General features: G+C 42.5%; 2 protein-coding genes across 4 annotated transcripts in view; one reads left to right on the top strand and one right to left on the bottom strand.

Moving 5' to 3' along the window:
* Nipa2 (NIPA magnesium transporter 2) overlaps window positions 1–13679 on the top strand; it is a 23457-nt gene extending 9778 nt beyond the window's left edge. For 2 of the 3 annotated variants that reach the window (XM_005357812.2, XM_013350236.2), the window contains exons 3-7: window positions 1976–2204; window positions 3577–3633; window positions 7916–8006; window positions 9656–9816; window positions 11444–12075. In XM_005357812.2, the coding sequence (XP_005357869.1) occupies window positions 2066–2204; window positions 3577–3633; window positions 7916–8006; window positions 9656–9816; window positions 11444–12075 (1080 nt within the window). In that variant the 5' untranslated portion in view covers window positions 1976–2065. Of the gene's footprint in view, window positions 1–1975; window positions 2205–3576; window positions 3634–7915; window positions 8007–9655; window positions 9817–11443 lie in introns of all 3 variants that reach the window. The other variant, XM_005357813.3, reaches the window with a different exon arrangement.
* A 578-nt stretch (window positions 13680–14257) lies between these two features.
* Window positions 14258–19228, bottom strand: part of Cyfip1 (cytoplasmic FMR1 interacting protein 1) — an 80573-nt gene continuing 75602 nt past the window's right edge. Inside the window, exons 27-30 of the mRNA XM_026784280.1 lie at window positions 18902–19086; window positions 17795–18033; window positions 17162–17309; window positions 14258–14948 (exon numbers count right to left, since the gene is read on the bottom strand). Of these exons, the coding sequence (XP_026640081.1) occupies window positions 14784–14948; window positions 17162–17309; window positions 17795–18033; window positions 18902–19086 (737 nt within the window). The 3' untranslated portion in view covers window positions 14258–14783. The remainder of the gene's footprint in view (window positions 14949–17161; window positions 17310–17794; window positions 18034–18901; window positions 19087–19228) is intronic.

Raw genomic sequence — 19228 nt, 5'->3', positions numbered from 1 at the left:
TTGCCTCTGTACCCATGGGAGTCAGAAGAGGGTGTCTGATCTCCTAGAGCTGGAGTTACTGATTGTCGTGAGCCACCATGTGAGTGCTTGGCACCAATCCTGGGTCCTCTGCAAGAGGACCTGTCAGTTTGAGAGGGAGAATGATACGGAGGGGGCTGGAGGGAAACAGTGGACGTTCAGAGAAGTGATGCGGTTATATTTTAGCTAAAAATATACTGAGAGAACAAAAAGCACAGCTGGTTCTAGTATCAGTGAAGGAATGCCAGCACCCAGATACACCAACTTGCCAGAGTGAAGGCAGGCAGCCAAAAGCAGTTTCTTCTTTCATGTCTTTTATCTAGGCTGCCACATTATGTCACCCGTATTGGGGGTGGGACTTCCTGCTTCAGGTAGTCTGACCAAGGAAATAAATCTCTTATAGGAGAGCCTGGAAGGTTGCATTTACTTGATTCTAGATACAGTGAAGTTGACAACCAAGATAAGTGATCACATATGTTGATGGCAGGGTACAGAGGAACAAGCAAAGTGTGAGGGACTTTAGGTCCTTATGCAGAACTGGCAACCTAACCTGCTGCGTAATTTTCTCTCCATTTACCGGAGTAGGCCTGGTAGCCAAGTTCCACGTCAGTGAGATGAGAAGTATCTCTTTGAAGTGTATAGCAGTCACAATGAACCTCCTCTAGTCTTTCCCCTTTGTTTAGAGTCTACTGACTAGTGTGGTAATGCTTATTGTTGCTGTAGTGCTATGTCTGTGTCTGCCTCCCCATTGAAAACTGAAAGTTACTCTTTCTGTTTTGTATGTACATATGTTCTTGTTGCTGGGGAATCAAGCCTAAAGCTTCGTGTGCTTGGACCCTGGTTACTTAGCCAGAGAAGCTGCATATGTCTGCTAAATAACATTTGAACAGAGACGCTATGGGGCCCAGTAGGGAGGCACTGGTCTGTAGCCTTGTCTTCTGAGGAGGAGTATTTCTACTTCAAGCCCAATCTGGGGTACAGAAATCTGGAAGAAAGTATATTTCCCCCTCTACTTTGTAAGCTTGAGTTTTTACCTTAGTGAAGTTCATGGGCCGGCTCATTTGGAAAGTGAACTTACTGTCTGTTTTAGACCTGGCTTGTTGTGAAAGCTGTGGAGTGAGTCTCCTGTTCTCTAACGACTAGAAGTCACATTCTGTGTCCCAGTAGATGTCTTGTGAGAACTGCCCTTCCTCAGCCTGTTTCCAGAGAGGGTAAATAGATTAGCATATACCTTCTGTATCCATAGAGCTTCCTGTCCCCTGCCCCTCTAGGGTCTCCCTATGTTGCTTAAGTGGGCCTCAAACTCCAATTTTTCCCAAGTCTGCGTCCTGAGTGCTAGAATTATGGGTGTGTCTTACCACACCTTGCCCCAAGTTGTTTCTTTTCTTTTCTTTTTTTTTTTTTTTTTTTTTTTTTTGAGACAGGATCTCTGTAGCTTTGGAGCCTGTCTGGCCTCGATCCACCTGCTTCTGCCTCCCAAGTGCTGGGATTAAAGGCAGGCGCCACCACCACCACCCAGCTCCAAGTGTATTTCTTAACAATGTATGCATGAGAAAAATTTTAATTTCTCTATATGAATTTTTCAATAAGGATGTTTGAGAAGTTGATAAGTATATTGATAACCTAGATTTATGTATTGTTACATTTGATTTTCTTGTTCTTTTCCTAACAGCAGAATTATATTATGGAATATCAGCTAAGGTTGGAAATCGTTAAAACAATTCAAAGCTAGAGTTTATAAAATTAACCCAAACTTGACTTTGTATTACAGTCCAGTCTTTGCCGTAAGAAGAAGAACCATGATTAGGTTAGCCCTGAGTTTGTAATAGTATATGTGTTTCTGGTCATTGGCAGTAAATAAAGATTTTGGTGAGGACAGAAATGAAGCAAACATGTGAATTGTTCGAGGTGCTATGATCATTCTGTGAAAAGTCTCACTTCATCTCGTATCTTTTAGATCTGAAGACTGCACCATCTTGCCTCCAGCACAAGCAGCTTCTCTGTCTCGTGATCAATGTCACTCACAGGAACTTAAGGAACAAACGAAATGAGCCTGGGGCGTGGAAAATATGACTTTTATATTGGTCTGGGATTGGCTATGACCTCCAGCATTTTCATTGGAGGGAGTTTCATTTTGAAAAAAAAAGGCCTTCTGCGACTTGCCAGAAAGGGCTCCATGAGAGCAGGTAAGTTATGTCCCAAAGCTATCAGAAGTGCATAAATGCTTACACATCCTGGTTCTTTGCATATAGAAGCATGCTTTGTGAGTATATCGGAACATTTGAACTGCTTGATATGAGAATATTTATTAGATAACCAGATGCCAGTTTTGTAATGAGAAGTAAGTTGTCAAAAGTAATTGACTGTTCACTTGTATAGGTGCTGTCGATAGGGGAGAGTCAGTGCCCAGTTAGTTTTCAGAGTTTAGATTTCATCATGTCTGCACTTCAGGGATAGGGTCTAGGGTAGAACCAGGCTTTTGTTGAGGACTGGTGTATTTTATATACATGATAGTACAATTTCTGACTTCTGCCTCAGATGTTTTTCTTGGTGATTTCAAATTGCACGGAGGAGAAAATGGCCTTGTCCGCCTGGAGTCCTCTGCTTACTGACCTGAGTGGTGTAGGTGTTCCCCTCGAACTGCTGATGTGTTATGAGACTCTGGAGGATACTTGGTGTGAGCGAACCGTAGTTCAATCCATGGGTATCCACTGCCGTTCCCAGAATCGTGAGATAGTAATGCTTACCATACATCTGGGCTGTGCTGTATTTTAGAGCATATCAGGCTTCATGAGTAGACTACACCACTGTCAGCCACAGGGACCACTTTTCTTCCCATGCCAGATCTAATTCAGCAATGTTGAAACAACACAGAAGTCTCTTAGGACTTAATGGTCAAGGGAGAAAATAACAGTATCAGCATTTTTCTGTAGTCCTTCAGTCTTGGTCTTAAGGCATCTCCTGTTACTATTCCTAAAGTATGGCTTGTAAAATTGATTTGCTTTGTTTTTTTATGGACAGTGGCCAAAGTGCCAATTATTTCCCAACTTAGTTTGGTCAAGGGGAAAACCAAGGAAAAAGTAGATTGGCAGCCTGCATTATGAGGAGTTCTCAGTCTTCGTGTGACCCTAGTGCTCTCTCCAGTGGTCTGCACACATCTAACTAGCGTTCCCCTTTGTAGACGAACTGCTTTGAAGTCCATCCACTTCTGTAAGCCCTTCCCTCCAGAAAGGTTCTTTTTCTAGTTCAGGTTCTCCTGGACTCACTCTGTAGCCCTTGAGACTTAAGTGCTGGGATTGCTGTGTGCACCGCATTGCCCAGCTTTGTTACTTTTTGCTTGTTCATTTTTCTTATTTATCAAAGCTGCTTAGGTTTGTCCTTTAACTCAAGAGGAGAGTACTAATGTAAACATTGTGAAGATGTCTTTTCTAAGATGATCATAATTACAAAGAAATCTCATAGTGAGACAATTTAAAATCTGTGATGACTTACTAGTTGCGGAGGTTTTACAAGAGAATGATAATCTGCTAAAGAAATGAACTATCTCTTCATTCACAGGTCAAGGTGGCCATGCATATCTTAAAGAATGGTTGTGGTGGGCTGGACTGCTATCAAGTATGTATAGAGAACATTTCAAGTAAACATTATAAATATATGCTAAAGTGTTTCATATTAGTACATTTTAGAGCTTAGAGCTTGCTTTTATGAGTTAAATTCAAAATAGACTTAAGCCTGTAAAAATAACTCACTTAATACTTATTTATTTTTAATAAGAACTTAAGAAATACTAATTTGATTAAAATATTTTTGTTTATGGCTTTGCCTTTAAAAACACAGGATAAGAGGTTAAAGGTATGTGTGTGCTGGGGGTGGGGGGATAGAGCACTTCCCTAATATGTGAAACACCCGAGATTTGATTCCCCAGTGTTGCAAAAAAAGAAGAAAATAACTGGTAAATGGAAGCCAGAGGATCTTTTCCTTCTTCTTCTCCTTTATTAGCTCTCATTCTAAATTGGAAAGGGGGTGTCTATTTAATAAGACCGTTCATGTTTATTTTGGTGAAGAGGATGGAAAGATGGCTCAGTGGTTGTTGCTCTAGTAGGGGACCTGAGCTCTATTCCCAGCACCTATATGGTGGTTCACAACCATCTGTAACTCCAGTCCCAGGGTATCCTGGACACTTTTCTGAGCTCCGTGGGCACCAAGCATGCCCATGGTAACATGCATACATATGTTCAGGTGAAACACTCAGACACAAAATTAGTCTTTGGAAGATGTGAACGAAATTGTCTGTAAGACACCAGAGACTAGAATATTCAGCAGGTGCTTTTCTGTTGATCATCTCTTGTATGCCAGACATTGTTCTTGATGCCAAAGAGTTAGTAAGAGTGGACAAAAGCACCTCCCCCCCACACACAGAAAATCATACAAGGAACTTACATTTAAAGTGGGCAGACAATAAGCAGGAATAGGTTAAACAGTGTGTGGGGGGGATATGAACTGGAGAGTAAATAGACCGACTTTTAGGTGGGAAACCACGAGGACAAACCTTACTGAAAAGATTGTATTTGGGTAGTAGACAGGTGAGAATGTGAGGGACCGGGTCATGTGAGAAAACAAAGGGAATAGTAACTGCAGACTTCACTGCGGCCTGCGACTGCCTGTGAATGCTGCAGCCCTCTCTGGGATGCCTCCAGTTGTTCTTACCTCCTGGGATTCACACTTTTGGGTAATCGTCTCTTAGATGGAGTTAGTGCTGTCCCAGTACGATCACAGAATCCAGAAAGTCATGATGTATGACTTCTAAGGCCACATCATAAATGGAGTTGCAGCTCTCCCCTTCCTTCTTGGATTGTTTGTTTTGGGGAAGCCAGTTGCTGTGTTGTGAAGACATTCAATAGCTATTTTAGAAAGATCCTGAACAACAGCCAGTCATATCAGTGTGCCGCTTTGGAATATGGCTCTAGCCTTCAGAAACTGCAAGCCTTGGTTTATATCTGATAAAAGTTCTTAAAAGATCCTGAAATTTCCCAAAGTCTGGGCCAACAAGCCATGTCAGTAAACTTCTTTTTCCAGCAGCATAATTAGAGTGATTTTTCTCTCTAACACTAGAGCATTAAAACCCCGGGAAGCTTTAAAGAAAGGTCAGCAGTAAGGAGTGTGAGCCAGGGGGCATCAGGAGATAAGTTTAGAGAAACGAGGGCCTTCCTTAGCTCACGGAGAGGACTTTTACTCTATGTTGGATGGGAAGCCATTGGAGATCCTGAGCAGGTGTGCTGTCATTGTCTGGCTGCTGTGTTGACGCACAGGCCTCCTGTGTAGACTACGCCAGGATACTGGGGTTAAAGGAGGTAACAACTCGGACGGGGTCGTGCCAGGAAGTATAGTGAGAAGGATTCTGTATATGTTTTCAGTGTAGAACTGACAAGATGTATACATGTTCTCATCGATCAAAATGTATGGTGTAAATGAAGGACATTGAAGACTGTTGGCCACAGTGGTAGAAAGGACTGTTCTGATGCTAAAGAGATAGGAAGGACTTGAACTGACCAGGTAGGAGGAGATCAGGAGTTTGTCTGAGTGTATTAATGTTAAAAGTTTAGATAAAACATTTAAACAGATATGTGAAATTGGCAATTACTTAGACAGGTCTGGACTTGTACCAGGTCATTCAGGCTGGTGACTAAAAAATTTGGAGTTGCTATCTATGTAAAACCAAATACTACAGGAGGCCATTAGGGAATGAGACTGTGTGGAAGTCCAAATAGCAGATACTCATATAGACTTAGATACATTGAGACCTCAGGAATAGAGGAGGAAAGAGACCGCCTCCCAGCACTCAGGAGGCAGGGGCAGGCAAATCTCTGAATTCGAGGCCAGCCTGGTCTACATACAAAGTGAGTTCCAGGACAGCCAGAGCTGTCTTGGGAAAAAAAAACAAAAACAAAATTGAAAATACACCAACATTTTTGTTTTTAAACACAGGATCACAATATAGGAGGACTTAAATTACAAACACCACACCCCTGCCTCCTCATTTTACACTTGTGTGTAACCAGAGAATAGACTCTGTTCAGGGAGTAAAGGGGATGTTATCTTAGTTTCTGTCAGTGTGTCACAAACCAGAGTTGCTTGGGAAGAAGGAACCTCAGTTGAGGAACCACCTCCATACACTGGCCGCCTGTGGGCATGTCTGTGGAGCCTTGTCTTAGTGATTTCTATGAGAGGGCCTGACCTGGGCAGCTAATCCGGGCTGTGTAAGAAAGCAAGCCCGTGAGGCTGGACAGAGATGGCTTTGGTTAAGAGGCGCTGTTACTCTTGTGGAAGACCACACAGTGACTCACAGCTGTCTGTATCTAGTTCCAGGATATCTGATACCCTCTCTGGCCTCTGCAGGAACCAGGCATGCACAGGGCACACAGGCACACCTGCAGACAAGCATTCATGCACATAAAATAAAAAGAAAATTAAAGTATGAGGCCAGCCCCAGTTACATACTGAGAACTGGTCTCAAAAAAGCAATTAAAATAAGACAACTCAAAAAAGAAAAGAAAAAAAAAAGGTATCTCCTCACCTCTACAGCAAAAGACAGCCAAGCAGAAAGCAGTATGGAAACATGTAGTAATCGTGCACTGGACAGATGGGTCAGCATTTTCACTGAAAACAAGTTACAAAGCTGAGAGAAAAGCCTCCTTGAAATGAATTGAAGAGCTGACGTGATAGTGGAGACCAGCCTTTGGTCCAGGATGTGATAGAAACTCTCGAGGTGCCGCCTGGTGCAGCGGACTCAGCCTTCCCAATGCCCTGACCCTGTATAGTACACTTCCTCGTGCTGTGGCCCCCCCAACCACAACATTATTCTCGTTGCTACTTCAGAACTGTGATTTTGCTACTGTTATGAACTTATGTAAATAACTGACATGTGACCCCAAAGGGGTCATGACCCACGGACTTATAACTGCTGCCCTAGAGGAAGTAGGTAAGGAGATGGTGGTCTCTGAGTCGTGCTAACAAGGGTCAGCCTTTGGTTGCCCGGAGTGTTCTGGCTGAACTCTGAAGGCTGTCTCCCTGTCTCTTATGTACTGAGTCACCACTTGACAACTTCTTGCTAGTCCCTGTGCACCTGGCAGGAAGCAGAAATTCTCTAGTGAAAACATGGCCTCAGGGCCTTCATGTCTCTGAGGTTGGTTTTTAGAAAGAAGGATCCAGTAAAACTTGTGAGATTTGCCTTTATATCTATCTGGGTTTTTTTTTTAATTGTTTTTATTGAGGTATACATTTTTCTCCATTCCTCCCCTTTCCTCCCATCTCTCCTTCTCCCCTCACTCGTGACCTCTATGCTCCCAATTTACCCAGGAGATCTTGTCTTTTTCTCCTTCCTTGTAGATCCATGTATATCTCTCTTAGGGTCCTCATTGTTGTCTAGGTTTTCTGGGGTTGTGAATTGTAGGCTGTTTTTCTTTGCTTTTATGTCTTAAAGACACTTATGAGTGAGTACATATGATATTTGTCTTTTAGGGTCTGGGTTACCTCATTCAGTATGATGTTTTCTAGATCCATCCATTTGCCTGCAAATCTCAAGATGTCATTATTTTTATTGCTATGTAGTACTCCGTTGTGTAAAAGTAGCTGCTTCTCTTAAATATATTTGGTATTCTAGTCTACAGATATCTTTATTACCTTTAAGCATAAATTACAATTTTTAGAATTAAAACTATAGATTTGTTTCTTGAGTCAGATACCAGATATTGGCAATTGACAGCACTAATACATACATGAGAAAAAATCAAGGAAGTTATTGAACAATACAGTTAATAATATGTAGGTAGCATGAAATGCAGTCACATGCAGCCTGACTGTATGCTTGTCTGAGCGGTGTTCTTGTCCATCTCTTCAGTGGGAGCTGGGGAAGTGGCCAACTTTGCTGCATATGCGTTCGCTCCGGCCACACTGGTGACTCCACTGGGCGCTCTCAGTGTCCTTGTAAGGTAAGCATCTTCATTTGACACGCAGACATGGTACGTCAGTCAGCAAAATATTAGAGTGCTCTCTGATTATTTGTCAGTGCACTGGAACAAACTGAGGACGTCTTAATACTTGGTAGCAATGTTGCCCACTTTCATAGTTATTGATTTGTGGGGCAAAATCACTTTATGTTTCGGCTTTTGTTCAGGACTAGCATGTTCGTGATTTCAGCTCTAGGAAATTCCAGGTGGCACTTGCCTCACCTTTACCATCCAGTGCACACACACTGGCAGGCAGGCTCCATCAGCGCCTGTAATGTCAGGTCTCAGGAGAGGCGGTGTTTCTACAGACTGGCCTGAGGTACTTTCTTTGCAAGACCAACTTAAAACTTGTCCTGTTTTGTTATGGTAATGATTAGTCCAGATAGCTAAGCCTGTCTGAAATCTGAATTTTTATTATTATGTTGAAAGTTGAGAACTTTTTATTACTTTTTAAAATAAATTATATATAAAATGGAATTTTGTTTTTATCCTTAATTTTTCTTTTATTATGTTGTGATCTTTATTTGTCCTGTACTTTCTTTTTAGATTTTGGTAAAACCAAGTTATAAAAACTTGTAATTTATAGGCAAACTAATAATTAAATGTTCCGAGTCCACAGTTTCCTGACTCTGTATTATAGGCAAATTGTACACAATTAAACCAGCACATAAGGGCTGGCAAGATGGCTTAGCAGGTAAAAAAAAAAACCAAAAACCCACGTGCTTCCAAGTTTGATGAGTCTGATACCCAGGACCCACACTGTGGAGAGAGCCTACTTGGACAAGTTGTCTTAGCGCCACACAGCAAGAGAGCCAGGGGTGGAGGGGATAAATAAGTATAACTTTAAAAGGATTGAAGTTCGGTAAATTTGAAGCATTGGTTTGGATATAGATTTTTAATATGTAAATTATAGCTCTTTCTTTATGTTTCATGTGGAGTCTTCCCGGATGGCAGGTGCAGTGTCAGTGTATGTGGAGCAGGCGCTTCGTTGTGTTCAGTTCTAGGACAAAGGTTCTGGTGCTCCTAGACGAGATTTTGTGGCTAATACCAAAATGCCAGTCCAAGAGAAGCCATAGAGACAGCCAGCCAGAAACTGATCAGTATAGTGTGCTGGAAAGGCAAGGGGGGAGGGGTGGTACAAGCTCCCAGTCCACACAAGGAGAGTGAGCCAGAGTCAAGCAGTCTCAGTTTGATCAGGCGAGTTGGTTAAGAGGGGCCTTGTCACTGTGCCTGTAAGGGGTGGCTTTTGTTTGGGAGGCTGTTCAGACTTATCTGTGGTTTCTTTCTTTCTGTCTTTTTTTTTTTTTTTTTTTTTTGATCAGACTTGCTCCTTCAATCTAAGGGGATTGCAGGAAGTAGTACTTACTGAGCAAAGGAGCCAGGTGCAAAGTAGGGGCAGAGGTCACATTTTTATCCTACTAGCTGGACGCTCATAAACCCAGGTGAAGAGTCCAGTGCTTTCTAGCAGAGCCACCTTTAAGTCCTTGTTCTGATTGAACGTACGTTTTCCTTGTCTAAAAGCAGGAAGTATTTTGTTTGAGTTTAGTAATCTGCATTGCAAGTTTGTTGAATTTTAAAAGTGAGGGGAAAAAAGCTAATTTAACTGTTCAACGTCTCATTCTTCCTTTCAGTGCCATTCTGTCTTCATACTTCCTAAATGAAAGGCTTAATCTTCATGGGAAAATTGGCTGTTTGCTGAGTATTCTAGGCTCTACAGTGATGGTCATTCATGCCCCGAAGGAAGAGGAGATTGAGACCTTAAATGAAATGTCCCATAAGTTAGGTGATCCAGGTAAGAAAAGCTGCAGGTGTGTTCCTGAAAACATTTGAACTTGTTTCCCTGACTTTGGCGTCGTATATCGCCTTATACTGTTCTCTCAGTAAAACTCTGTTGTTAAACCATCGTGGTGACTTCCTTCTTTCCCTCTTTATTTCCACCTGCTCTCACTTTACAGCCAGGCTGGCCAGTCCTGGGGTTTTCGGTGTGCGTCATTTACCCAGTTTTTCTGCTATGGCTTGGAATTTGCCTCAGCTGATAGTTATTGCTGTGAAATTATCAGTTCCTCCTAGAACTCATGGTCTGGCTCTACTTGAAGCCTGCGTAGACTTTGAACCAGGTGTCCTGTTCTGGCTCCTGTTTATGCTCCTCCACAGTGGGTGTGAGTGTTCTCTGCTACTGAGTCACATTCAGATGTGGAATCTGCCCTTCTGGGGGAGACGGAGACAGGGTCTCAGCTCTGGTTTGTCTGGAACTCTGCATACACTATGATGGTCTCAAACTCCCAGACACCCGCCTGCCTCTGCCTCCCAAGTGCTAGGGTTAAAGGCGTGTGCCACCACGTTCAGTGTTCAGTTTTCTCAGATTTGCTGCGTTCTTTGAGCTAGCCTATACTTTCTGACACTCAGAAATAGTTCTCATAAAATATTTGTCCTGCTGCCTTTCTTTCCTTGTTGCTGTCTGCTTTAAATATCCTTTATTTATGGAGTTTGAAGCAGAGTGGCTTTTCTTAGCCTTGGTTTGTCCCCCCCGCCCCTTTCCTTCTTTCTCTCTGTCACAAGGTCTCGCGTAGCCTAGGCCAGCTTCAACGTTTGCTATAGCCAAAATTAATCATGAGTTCCTAATGGTTCTGCCTCCACTTCCAGACTGATAGGGCTATTGGTATATGCCCCCATCCCCCACCTCCTTTCCATCTCAAAATGCAAAAGGTCATTTGCGTGCTCTCTGCAGTGGAGCTCGGATGCCTGAGAGCTGCCCAGCCCACGATTGTACTGCTGGCAGCTGTGCCGCACACCTCCGCACTCCACCAGGACCCCAGAAGTTCTGAGGTTCTCTTAATGACTGTTCTTTCAACGGGAATACTCCTAACTCCTGATTTTTGCAGATGAACATGTTGAATAGCCAAGGGTACTTCCTGAACTCGAGTCTCCAGCGGCTTCTCTTTCCCTGTTGTCATGAGCATTCCCCTGCCTTGTGCTCTAGAATAGTTAAGTAGGCATAAGATACTACTTTAGAAGTGTTAGTGTTGTGTTTTTAAGTCTGTGAAGCATATTTTAGTCTTACACCATGTATTTAAAGTGGAACTGAGGTATAAAACTCAGGGTCCTGCACATGCTAGGCACGCACTCGGCCCCCAGGGCTCCAGTGTGGACTTTTGTTCTATCTGTTAGGTGTGATTTTGCTGGAGGAACAAGGAAAAGCTAATTTTTTCCTGGGTGAGAAGTCACCGTCTGAGAATTGTTTCCTTGGTGTTATATGTTATTAGTAACTTACAAATTCCATAAAAGTACATTTCAAAATTAATTAATAGGAGTCAGTTTTGTAGGGAAGTTAGTCCTGGGATATGTATACCTTTCCTATTGAGTTTGTTTTCTATGTGCATCCTGATTTAATAAAACTTTATTTTTTTTGCTTCTTCTAGGTTTCGTGATCTTTGCAACATTTGTGGTCATTGTGGCCTTGATATTCATCTTTGTGGTGGGACCTCGACACGGACAAACAAACATTCTTGTGTATATAACAATCTGCTCTGTGATTGGAGCATTTTCAGTCTCCTGTGTGAAGGGTTTGGGCATCGCCATCAAAGAGTTGTTGGCCGGCAAGCCTGTTCTGCAGCACCCCCTGGCCTGGATCCTCCTTCTCAGCCTTGTGGTCTGTGTGAGCACACAGATTAATTATCTCAACCGGGCTCTGGACATTTTCAACACTTCCATTGTGACGCCGATATATTACGTGTTCTTTACAACTTCAGTTCTGACTTGTTCAGCTATTCTTTTTAAAGAGTGGCAAGATATGCCCGCTGATGACGTCATTGGGACTTTGAGTGGCTTCTTCACAATCATCGTGGGGATATTTTTGTTGCATGCCTTTAAAGATGTCAGTTTTAGTCTAGCAAGTCTGCCTGTATCTTTTCGAAAAGATGAAAAGACAATGAATGGCAGTCTTTCTAGTATGTATGAAGTTCTTAATAATAATGAAGAAGACCTACCCTGTGGAATTGAACACACTAGTGAAAATATCTCCCGTAGAAATGGAAATCTGGCATCTTTTTAAGGATAAGATTGAAAAGTTAACCTATAATTCTGCTATAGTGATTTTTGAGTATCAGAATGTATCTGAAAAAAAAAATGTCCTCAAATAATGTTATTGGAAGACAATCTTTTTTTAATTAGTTTTCACTAATTTGGATCAAGAAAATTACTTTTCTTATATTTCAAGAATGGTAGCTCACTAAAATGACCTCGGCACATGGCTGATTTCTAATAACACTGTATTGTTGTAAAAACATTTCACGTTTTTACCCGTTCTCCAGAGCTCCAATGTACTAATGATAACGTTAAGCCTATAAAGATGCTTTATCTTTTCATTGGTGATGAACATAAAAATGTTCATTTGTGATCCCCATCCCATCAATCCCTCATACTAAGGCTTTTGGATTATAAATATGATTCGTCACCCACACATGGGTTTCCACGCAAGTTTGCCAGCCTCCTGTGGAAAGCACCGCAAGGCTGTCAGTCAGCACTGCCTGCCTCCTCAGCCACCAGAGCTCCGTGTCATGCTCACAGTGGACTGTAGTGTCCTTCGGCCCTCCTAACAACTCTGGGATGTTGACAAAGACTTGTGCGGTCTCTTCAATTTAGAAACCCGTGCTTGGCTAAAATGACAAGTTGGAACAAAGTCCTTATTCTGATTCCAGATGCTTAGATTTAAATGTTTGTAAAATATGGTCTCTTTTATTTTACTTAAGAGTTTAAACCTTACACATTTTGGTTTTTTACAAGCTGTGAATAATGTTCATAGAAAAACGAGAACAAGTACAAAAAAACTAGACCAATGTAAGGAGCACTCTCCAGCATCAGACGTGCCCACTTCTCAGTCATGTATTGGACAGACAGACAGAAAAACCACGCTCCCCTCCAGGCTGTTCCCACTGACAGGAAAAACTGGAGTTTGGGCCTACGCTTTTTTCTATTCCTGCCCATAACTGCATAGTGGCTTAGTGCTGGTTTTGTGAAATCCTCTTTGGGGGGTGGGGGCGGGATAGCTTTGTTTCATTATTGGCGTTTTGAGGAGCTCTTGCCTTCTTCTTTCTCTGCTGCCACCCTGTCTAACTCCGTTTTGGCCATACTGGGTGTCAGTCACAAGACCCAGTATATTCTACACAAATGTTCTAACACTGAGCTACATTTCCAGCCTTTCTATGTATTTTCAGCCCAGGAGCTATAGTTTTTCCCTCCACAGATATCCTGTATGTCTGTTTATGTACTGTATCTATGTTATTATTTTGCACATGTAAAAAAGCCAATGTTCATTCCGTTGGGGATGAAGAGTTAGTTTCCTCATTGAGAATGAGTGTGTTGTACGTAAAATACTTTATACGTACGTAATCTTGTACACAAGCATTTTATTTGGGCTGTCCCTTAGTAATATAGTCATTGACTTTATTTGGGCTGTCACTTAGTAACACAGTCGTTGACTTTTACAATCTACACTTTCATAGGCTGAGTACAGATGCCATCACAACAACTTCATATCAAATATTTTAGGTAACTTTTTGATATCAGGCTTGTTAAAGATGTAACTCAGGTTTACAGTACAGCAGAATAGTACTTGTGTTTTATTTTCTATGTAAAATAAAGCTCAGAGCTTTTGGACTTTGGTGTTTCGCAGCCCAATGGTGTTGTTACGTTCCTTAAGTTGTCCTTGAACTCCTGGGCTCCAGGGATCCTCATTCCTCAGCTCTGCAAGCAGCTGCTGGGATGTCAGTTCCCGTCACTGTACCCAATTCTCGATTTCTATTCCAAAAGTAGAGCCAAACTGGGTTCTAGGTTTCCACTTGGCAGGTCCCATGGACCAACTCAAGCTGATTGAGATAGTTCCCCCCGCAATTGAGAAGCAATGTTTAGGGTTGTTAGGGACGGGCTCAAATTCTTCCCAGTCCCTTTCTTGCAGTGTCCACTGTCCCATGCCAACCCCTCCCCGCCCCCCAAACTGTTGGCCTTGAAAATGGGAGCACATACCTTAGTCCTGGTGTTTCTCTGTCCTGTGTGGACAACGCAGCTAGCTGCTGCTGCCTTCCCTCTCACTGATGGTCATTTCACCCCTGCCCAAACCCGGGGTAAAGGTAACCGTGTGCTGGTTGTTTCTGAACGACGTCATGACCTTGTTCTGCAGACACTGATCTGAACCCTCACTGTGAAATGTCCTGCCACCCCAGTGAACGAACACAAACAGATTACATTAACTTTTATTTCTCTAATCTGTAAGTCGTATCTTACAAATCAGACTGACATTACTGGATTTGGTGGAAGCAGAGGAAACAATTTCACTCTTTTGGCATAAAAGGGAGCAATGACTTAGAAAAGATTTCCTAAAAGACCGTCAGAAAAATCCCTAAACAAAGCAGCTACTCATTAAGTATAATAAAAATTGGTAGGGAAGTTTTAAAATACAGTTAGTTGGCGTTATGCTTCTTACAGGCTAATTCAATATTTTATAACTAGCTACTGGAACATTCAACATAAAAATACCTGTTAAGACCATCATAGTAATGGCAACAACTGGCAACCAGTATTCTCATACTTCCCAATTCCAAAGGCATATACAAGTTTTAGTTTAGAAAAATAAGTTTTATAAAGTTAAGCTTTCAGATCAAAAAGCACCCCCGGAAGTAGGTTCAAAATAGTCCCTAAAAACGTCAATATAATTAACATAAAGACAAACATGCCGTCAGTTACAGGATGCCGTCAGCTTAGCCCTTAGCTGCTGGCTAGGGACTGGTGGATGGGCGGCTGGAAGCAGCGGACATGTTCCACAGGCGTGCTCTCCCCATCACCAGACTTCAAGTACTTGTCCAGGATAGTGATGATCTCATCGTTGAGAATCTGGAACTTCCGGATCCTCTCCACCATCTTCTTCAGTGGCTACAATCAGACCAGACGCTTAGATTTACTGCGCTTTACGATGCAAGGACTCTCCTACAGAAAAATACATGACCCTACCGTCTTTTAAATATCACCACTGGACTAACAAATAGATTTCCAATTTAAATCACCTCTTTGTAATGTTGATACTGTTACGTCTATACCTGTAAAACTTAAAGGCATGTTCATATATTCAGCATAAAGGACAGTGAGTTCGAGGCCAGCCTGGGGGTACATGGAGAGTTCCAGGTCATGCTGGGCGACCCTTTTCTCCAAAGCCCAAAAGCAAAGAAGAAGAACATTAACATGAAAAAAATATGTTTAATATGTAAAGCCCTGTGAACTAATGAAATATGAGTTGTGTATTTCCAGTTCAATAGTGCTATGGAGAAGATGCTTTGGCTCAGTCTTCCTAAGTCTGGATAAAAGTCACAGACACACAGAACTTGAAAGTATTGCTGGCTCTGCCCACACGGGGTAAAGATGAGAAGGGTAGACCGTGATAAAGAGATAGCCTGGTCTATCCTTCACGAGAAGCTCTGATAACACCAGGTGGTAATGACTGGCAGTGAACAGCAAATCTTCAAAGACATTTAAATCAGGTGAAATGAAACACAAACTCGCAAGCAGGCCATGTTACACAGAATATGATAATCTTAACTGGCCTTCAGAGATTCCAAGGCCTTCAGCTATCAGAATTACAATATACAACAGCAAGAGGGGAACATTCCAGTTTAAATATTCCTGCCAAGATTTCAACCAAATTGCAATGAGAAAAATGTTTAAAAGTAAAAACCCCAGGTTCCACCTCCCAAGGGTCGAGATCCTGATCCACAGACTTGTAACTTCTGGGACTCCCATGAGAAAAAGCTCCATTTCCAGTATGTTCCATTAAAGTATGTCCTGATCCCTTGTGCAGCCCTTGTGGCTCCTGGCTTTATGTTATCAGTTTGTAATCCTATCCAAAGCATCCTGATGCAACTCTATGACGTCATTTACTGAAAAGAGGGGAAAATATTTCCTAACAAGACAATCTCAGAGCTATCAAGGATCCCACTCTGAGTGGGAGTCCCTAGAGGATATGGGTCTCCTCAGACTGTGGGCAGCTGTTTTGGGCAGTGTCTCTTGTTGACTTCCACTGACAAGCTGAAATTTGCTGTGTACCCGAGGTTTAACAAGATTTGTCTAGCAACCCTACTTTAGATGGAACTCTGGGACAGTTGTGGGGCTGACTTCAATTTTCTGTCCAGAATAATAATCTTGAGTGTGCTGTGGCCATACTGTTGCAATAGAAAAAAAAAAAAAACAAAAAAACCTAAAAACCCCAGCCAACTTAACCTGAAATGAGTTATTTCCACAAAAACAGGAAGAAAATACTCGGGCTGTATTCCAGACAGCCAAGGGTATGGCAGTACGGGAGCTAGCACAACCCTTCAGAAATGCCCACACAACCGCTGTGGATATTGTCTTGATGAAAAGTGCTTCAGAAGAGCGCCTGGATCTGTCCAGGCAAACCCAATCCAGTCATCTGAGCGGAAAAGCAAAGGTGGGTGATCCCTGCGGCTTGAAACTGCTCTGTGGAAGCCATGTGAGGAAATGAGCTGACAGCGTTAAATTGAATTCAGCCCGTGACCCAAGGAGACGGGACACACATTCATCCTTCAGGGCTGCCTGGGAAAACACATGCCATTTAGCTCTGTGCGGTGAAGCAGGGCAATCAGCTGAACCAGGCTGACATTTAAAAGTGAGCTAATCACTGGTTGGTATTTCTGTCCTTAGGCCTGTACTGTTGACTAGTCCTGGGAGTGACGAAAAAAACTAATTCAAACAAGTAAGTCACATGGAAAGCAGAAGAAAAGTCTAGCAGGAATGTTCTAGAAGAGATGAAAGAAAGCATTTGAGAATATAATGGCTGACTTATTTTCTACAATTCAATCGTGGGGAACTTCATAAGACGACAGGAAGTTAATAAAGGCAGTTTCAAAAGCACGTGATTTGGAAGCCAGAAGGTTAGAGCAACAATCTGAAAACATAGTCTTTACGTTAAGATTAAAGAGTAGATCTAATAAGAAAAAAGAAATAGAATCTATTTAAAAGTAAAAGCTTTCTGGATTTCTCTTTGTTTAAATTGCATTATGTTTAAATTCAAATTTTATGTTAGGATAAAAAAGTTCTTCCCCAAGACAAATGTATCAAAGAGTCTGTCCACGTACCACATTTTTGATAATCTCATCTTTGCCGTCATGTTTCTGGACTTTGAGAAGATGGTAGCAGAAATCCAGCACTGCAAAGCGGCGCTGCTGTCCGAGCAGTACAATGATCATGCAGCCAGCCCAGTGGAGCCCATCTCCAAAACACTGCCTGTGAGCACCAAGCAACCGACAGAATGAACAGAGAGGCAGACTCACGGGTCTGTCTGCAGAGAGCAAGGGCGGACGATCTCAACTCCTTTCTCTACACAGACTCTCAGACAGGAGAATGATGAGGACAAGCAGTTTTCCAAGTTTCGATAAACGCTAGTTTGGTAGGTCACAGACCTATGAAGAATGACTGTATGAACCTGCTACCCGGAAACAGGAATGTCCAAATTTTGCCTCAGTTGCTCTGGATTCAGATAATTCCAGTATACTTATTCTGAGTCCTCTTTTGGCATCAAGGAAGGGACCCCCTTCTCATTGGCGTTGAACCAGTGTGGTGTCTGTGCACTTGCTAAAAGCTACAAAGCTTTTGACGACGGTAACATCAGTGCTGACTGCACGCATGCTCTTTCATCGGCCACCCCCTCCCCCGCCAGTTCTGCCTCCCCTGGTACTGCCCTGTCAGAGAGTCACAGAAGGCACACTTACTCCACTGTGAACTCGTGTGTCCCCACGGGGATGCAGTACACAAACTGCATGGCGCTCCACAGCCTGTGAAACTCCACACACTCATCCACATGCATGACCCCATTGCTGGGCAGAGGCCCACGCCAGATGGGATCATCCAGAAAGGTCCGGATCCGTGTCAGGATGACCTCAAACATGGACAGACCACAGCAAAGTCGCTCCTTGGTCAGTAAGTCTCCTTCTCTTGCGATTGCAATTTGCTGCAAAAAGTACACGGAATATTACAACCCATGATAGAGTATGGGAGGGCGAAAAACAAACTACCCTCAGGTCTGCTTTTGACAGATAGAAAATGCTAAGCAGGCAAAAAAGAGGGCTCGTGGAAGCAATCATCAATAAACTATTGCAATTATTGCACCAGTAAGTTATCAGCAACTAAGTATGTCCTAAAGATTAAAATAGCTGAGTCAAGAAGAATGAAGTACAACTATCCTTAACTGCAAAGCAACTTTGGCTCCAGGTCATATGGCAATTTCCAAAGATATTTCTAGTTAACCAGAAGCCAGCAATGCCACTAAATGTAGAGCCCTCCCCGACCCCACCAAAAAAAAAAAACCCAAATGTGGTTGAAATGGCAATGGTGCCAACAATAGGTTAAGTACGCCAGATCCAGGGTAAACTTTATTCTGGTACATTGCCTTTTATTACAACTTCTAAGGCAAAACCCTATTCAAAAAGCTTTGTTCAGTGGGACAGTGGTGGTGCACACCATTAATCCCAGCAGCAGGCAGGGGAGGCAGGTCTCTGCCTGGTCTACAGAGCGAGTTCCAGGACAGCCAGAGCTACACAGAGAAACCCTGCCTCAAAAAACAAAACAAAACAAATAAAAACAACAAAAAAGACCGTTTTGTTGTTGTTGTTGTTCACGAAAGGGTAACCAATGACAACAGGTAGCATCTTTTGCGGCTACCTTTGTTCCTGAGATAGGTGCTTAAGCCCTTTCTACATAACCATCTCGAATCCTCACAATGTTCCGGAGGGACCCTCCTCGTTGCTTCCACCCCCTCCCCTAGTCTGATGTGGATTTCCACCTTTTGAGCAGTCCCTAGCAACCACAGCACGCCTTACCTGTGGGGTTCCCAGCCTTTCAATCAGTGGGACAAGATGCAGGGGCGCATACTTGGATTCTAGTCTTTTCATTTTCGCATCAACTCTCTCCCCCTCTGTGTTGGAAAATAATTTATTTGCTCTGTCCTTATGTAAGATGAAGGAATTGCAAAAGTTTAAATTTTTAACAGAAACTTGAAGATTTAGTTAGCTCCACGGATGTAAATTTCTCTTTAGAAAGAGTGTATCATATTATATTAAAATAGCTCATTTGCGACTTTAATTCAAGCTGATAAGATTTACTTGTGTAATGTATCCACTTGGAATCTGCTTTCAACTTGAACTAGT

This window comes from Microtus ochrogaster, chromosome 22, assembly GCF_000317375.1.
Source record: "Microtus ochrogaster isolate Prairie Vole_2 chromosome 22, MicOch1.0, whole genome shotgun sequence".
In the NCBI taxonomy this organism is placed as follows: Eukaryota; Metazoa; Chordata; class Mammalia; order Rodentia; family Cricetidae; genus Microtus; species Microtus ochrogaster.
Note: the sequence above shows the minus strand (reverse complement) of the source record. Positions and strands in the feature narration are given on the sequence as shown.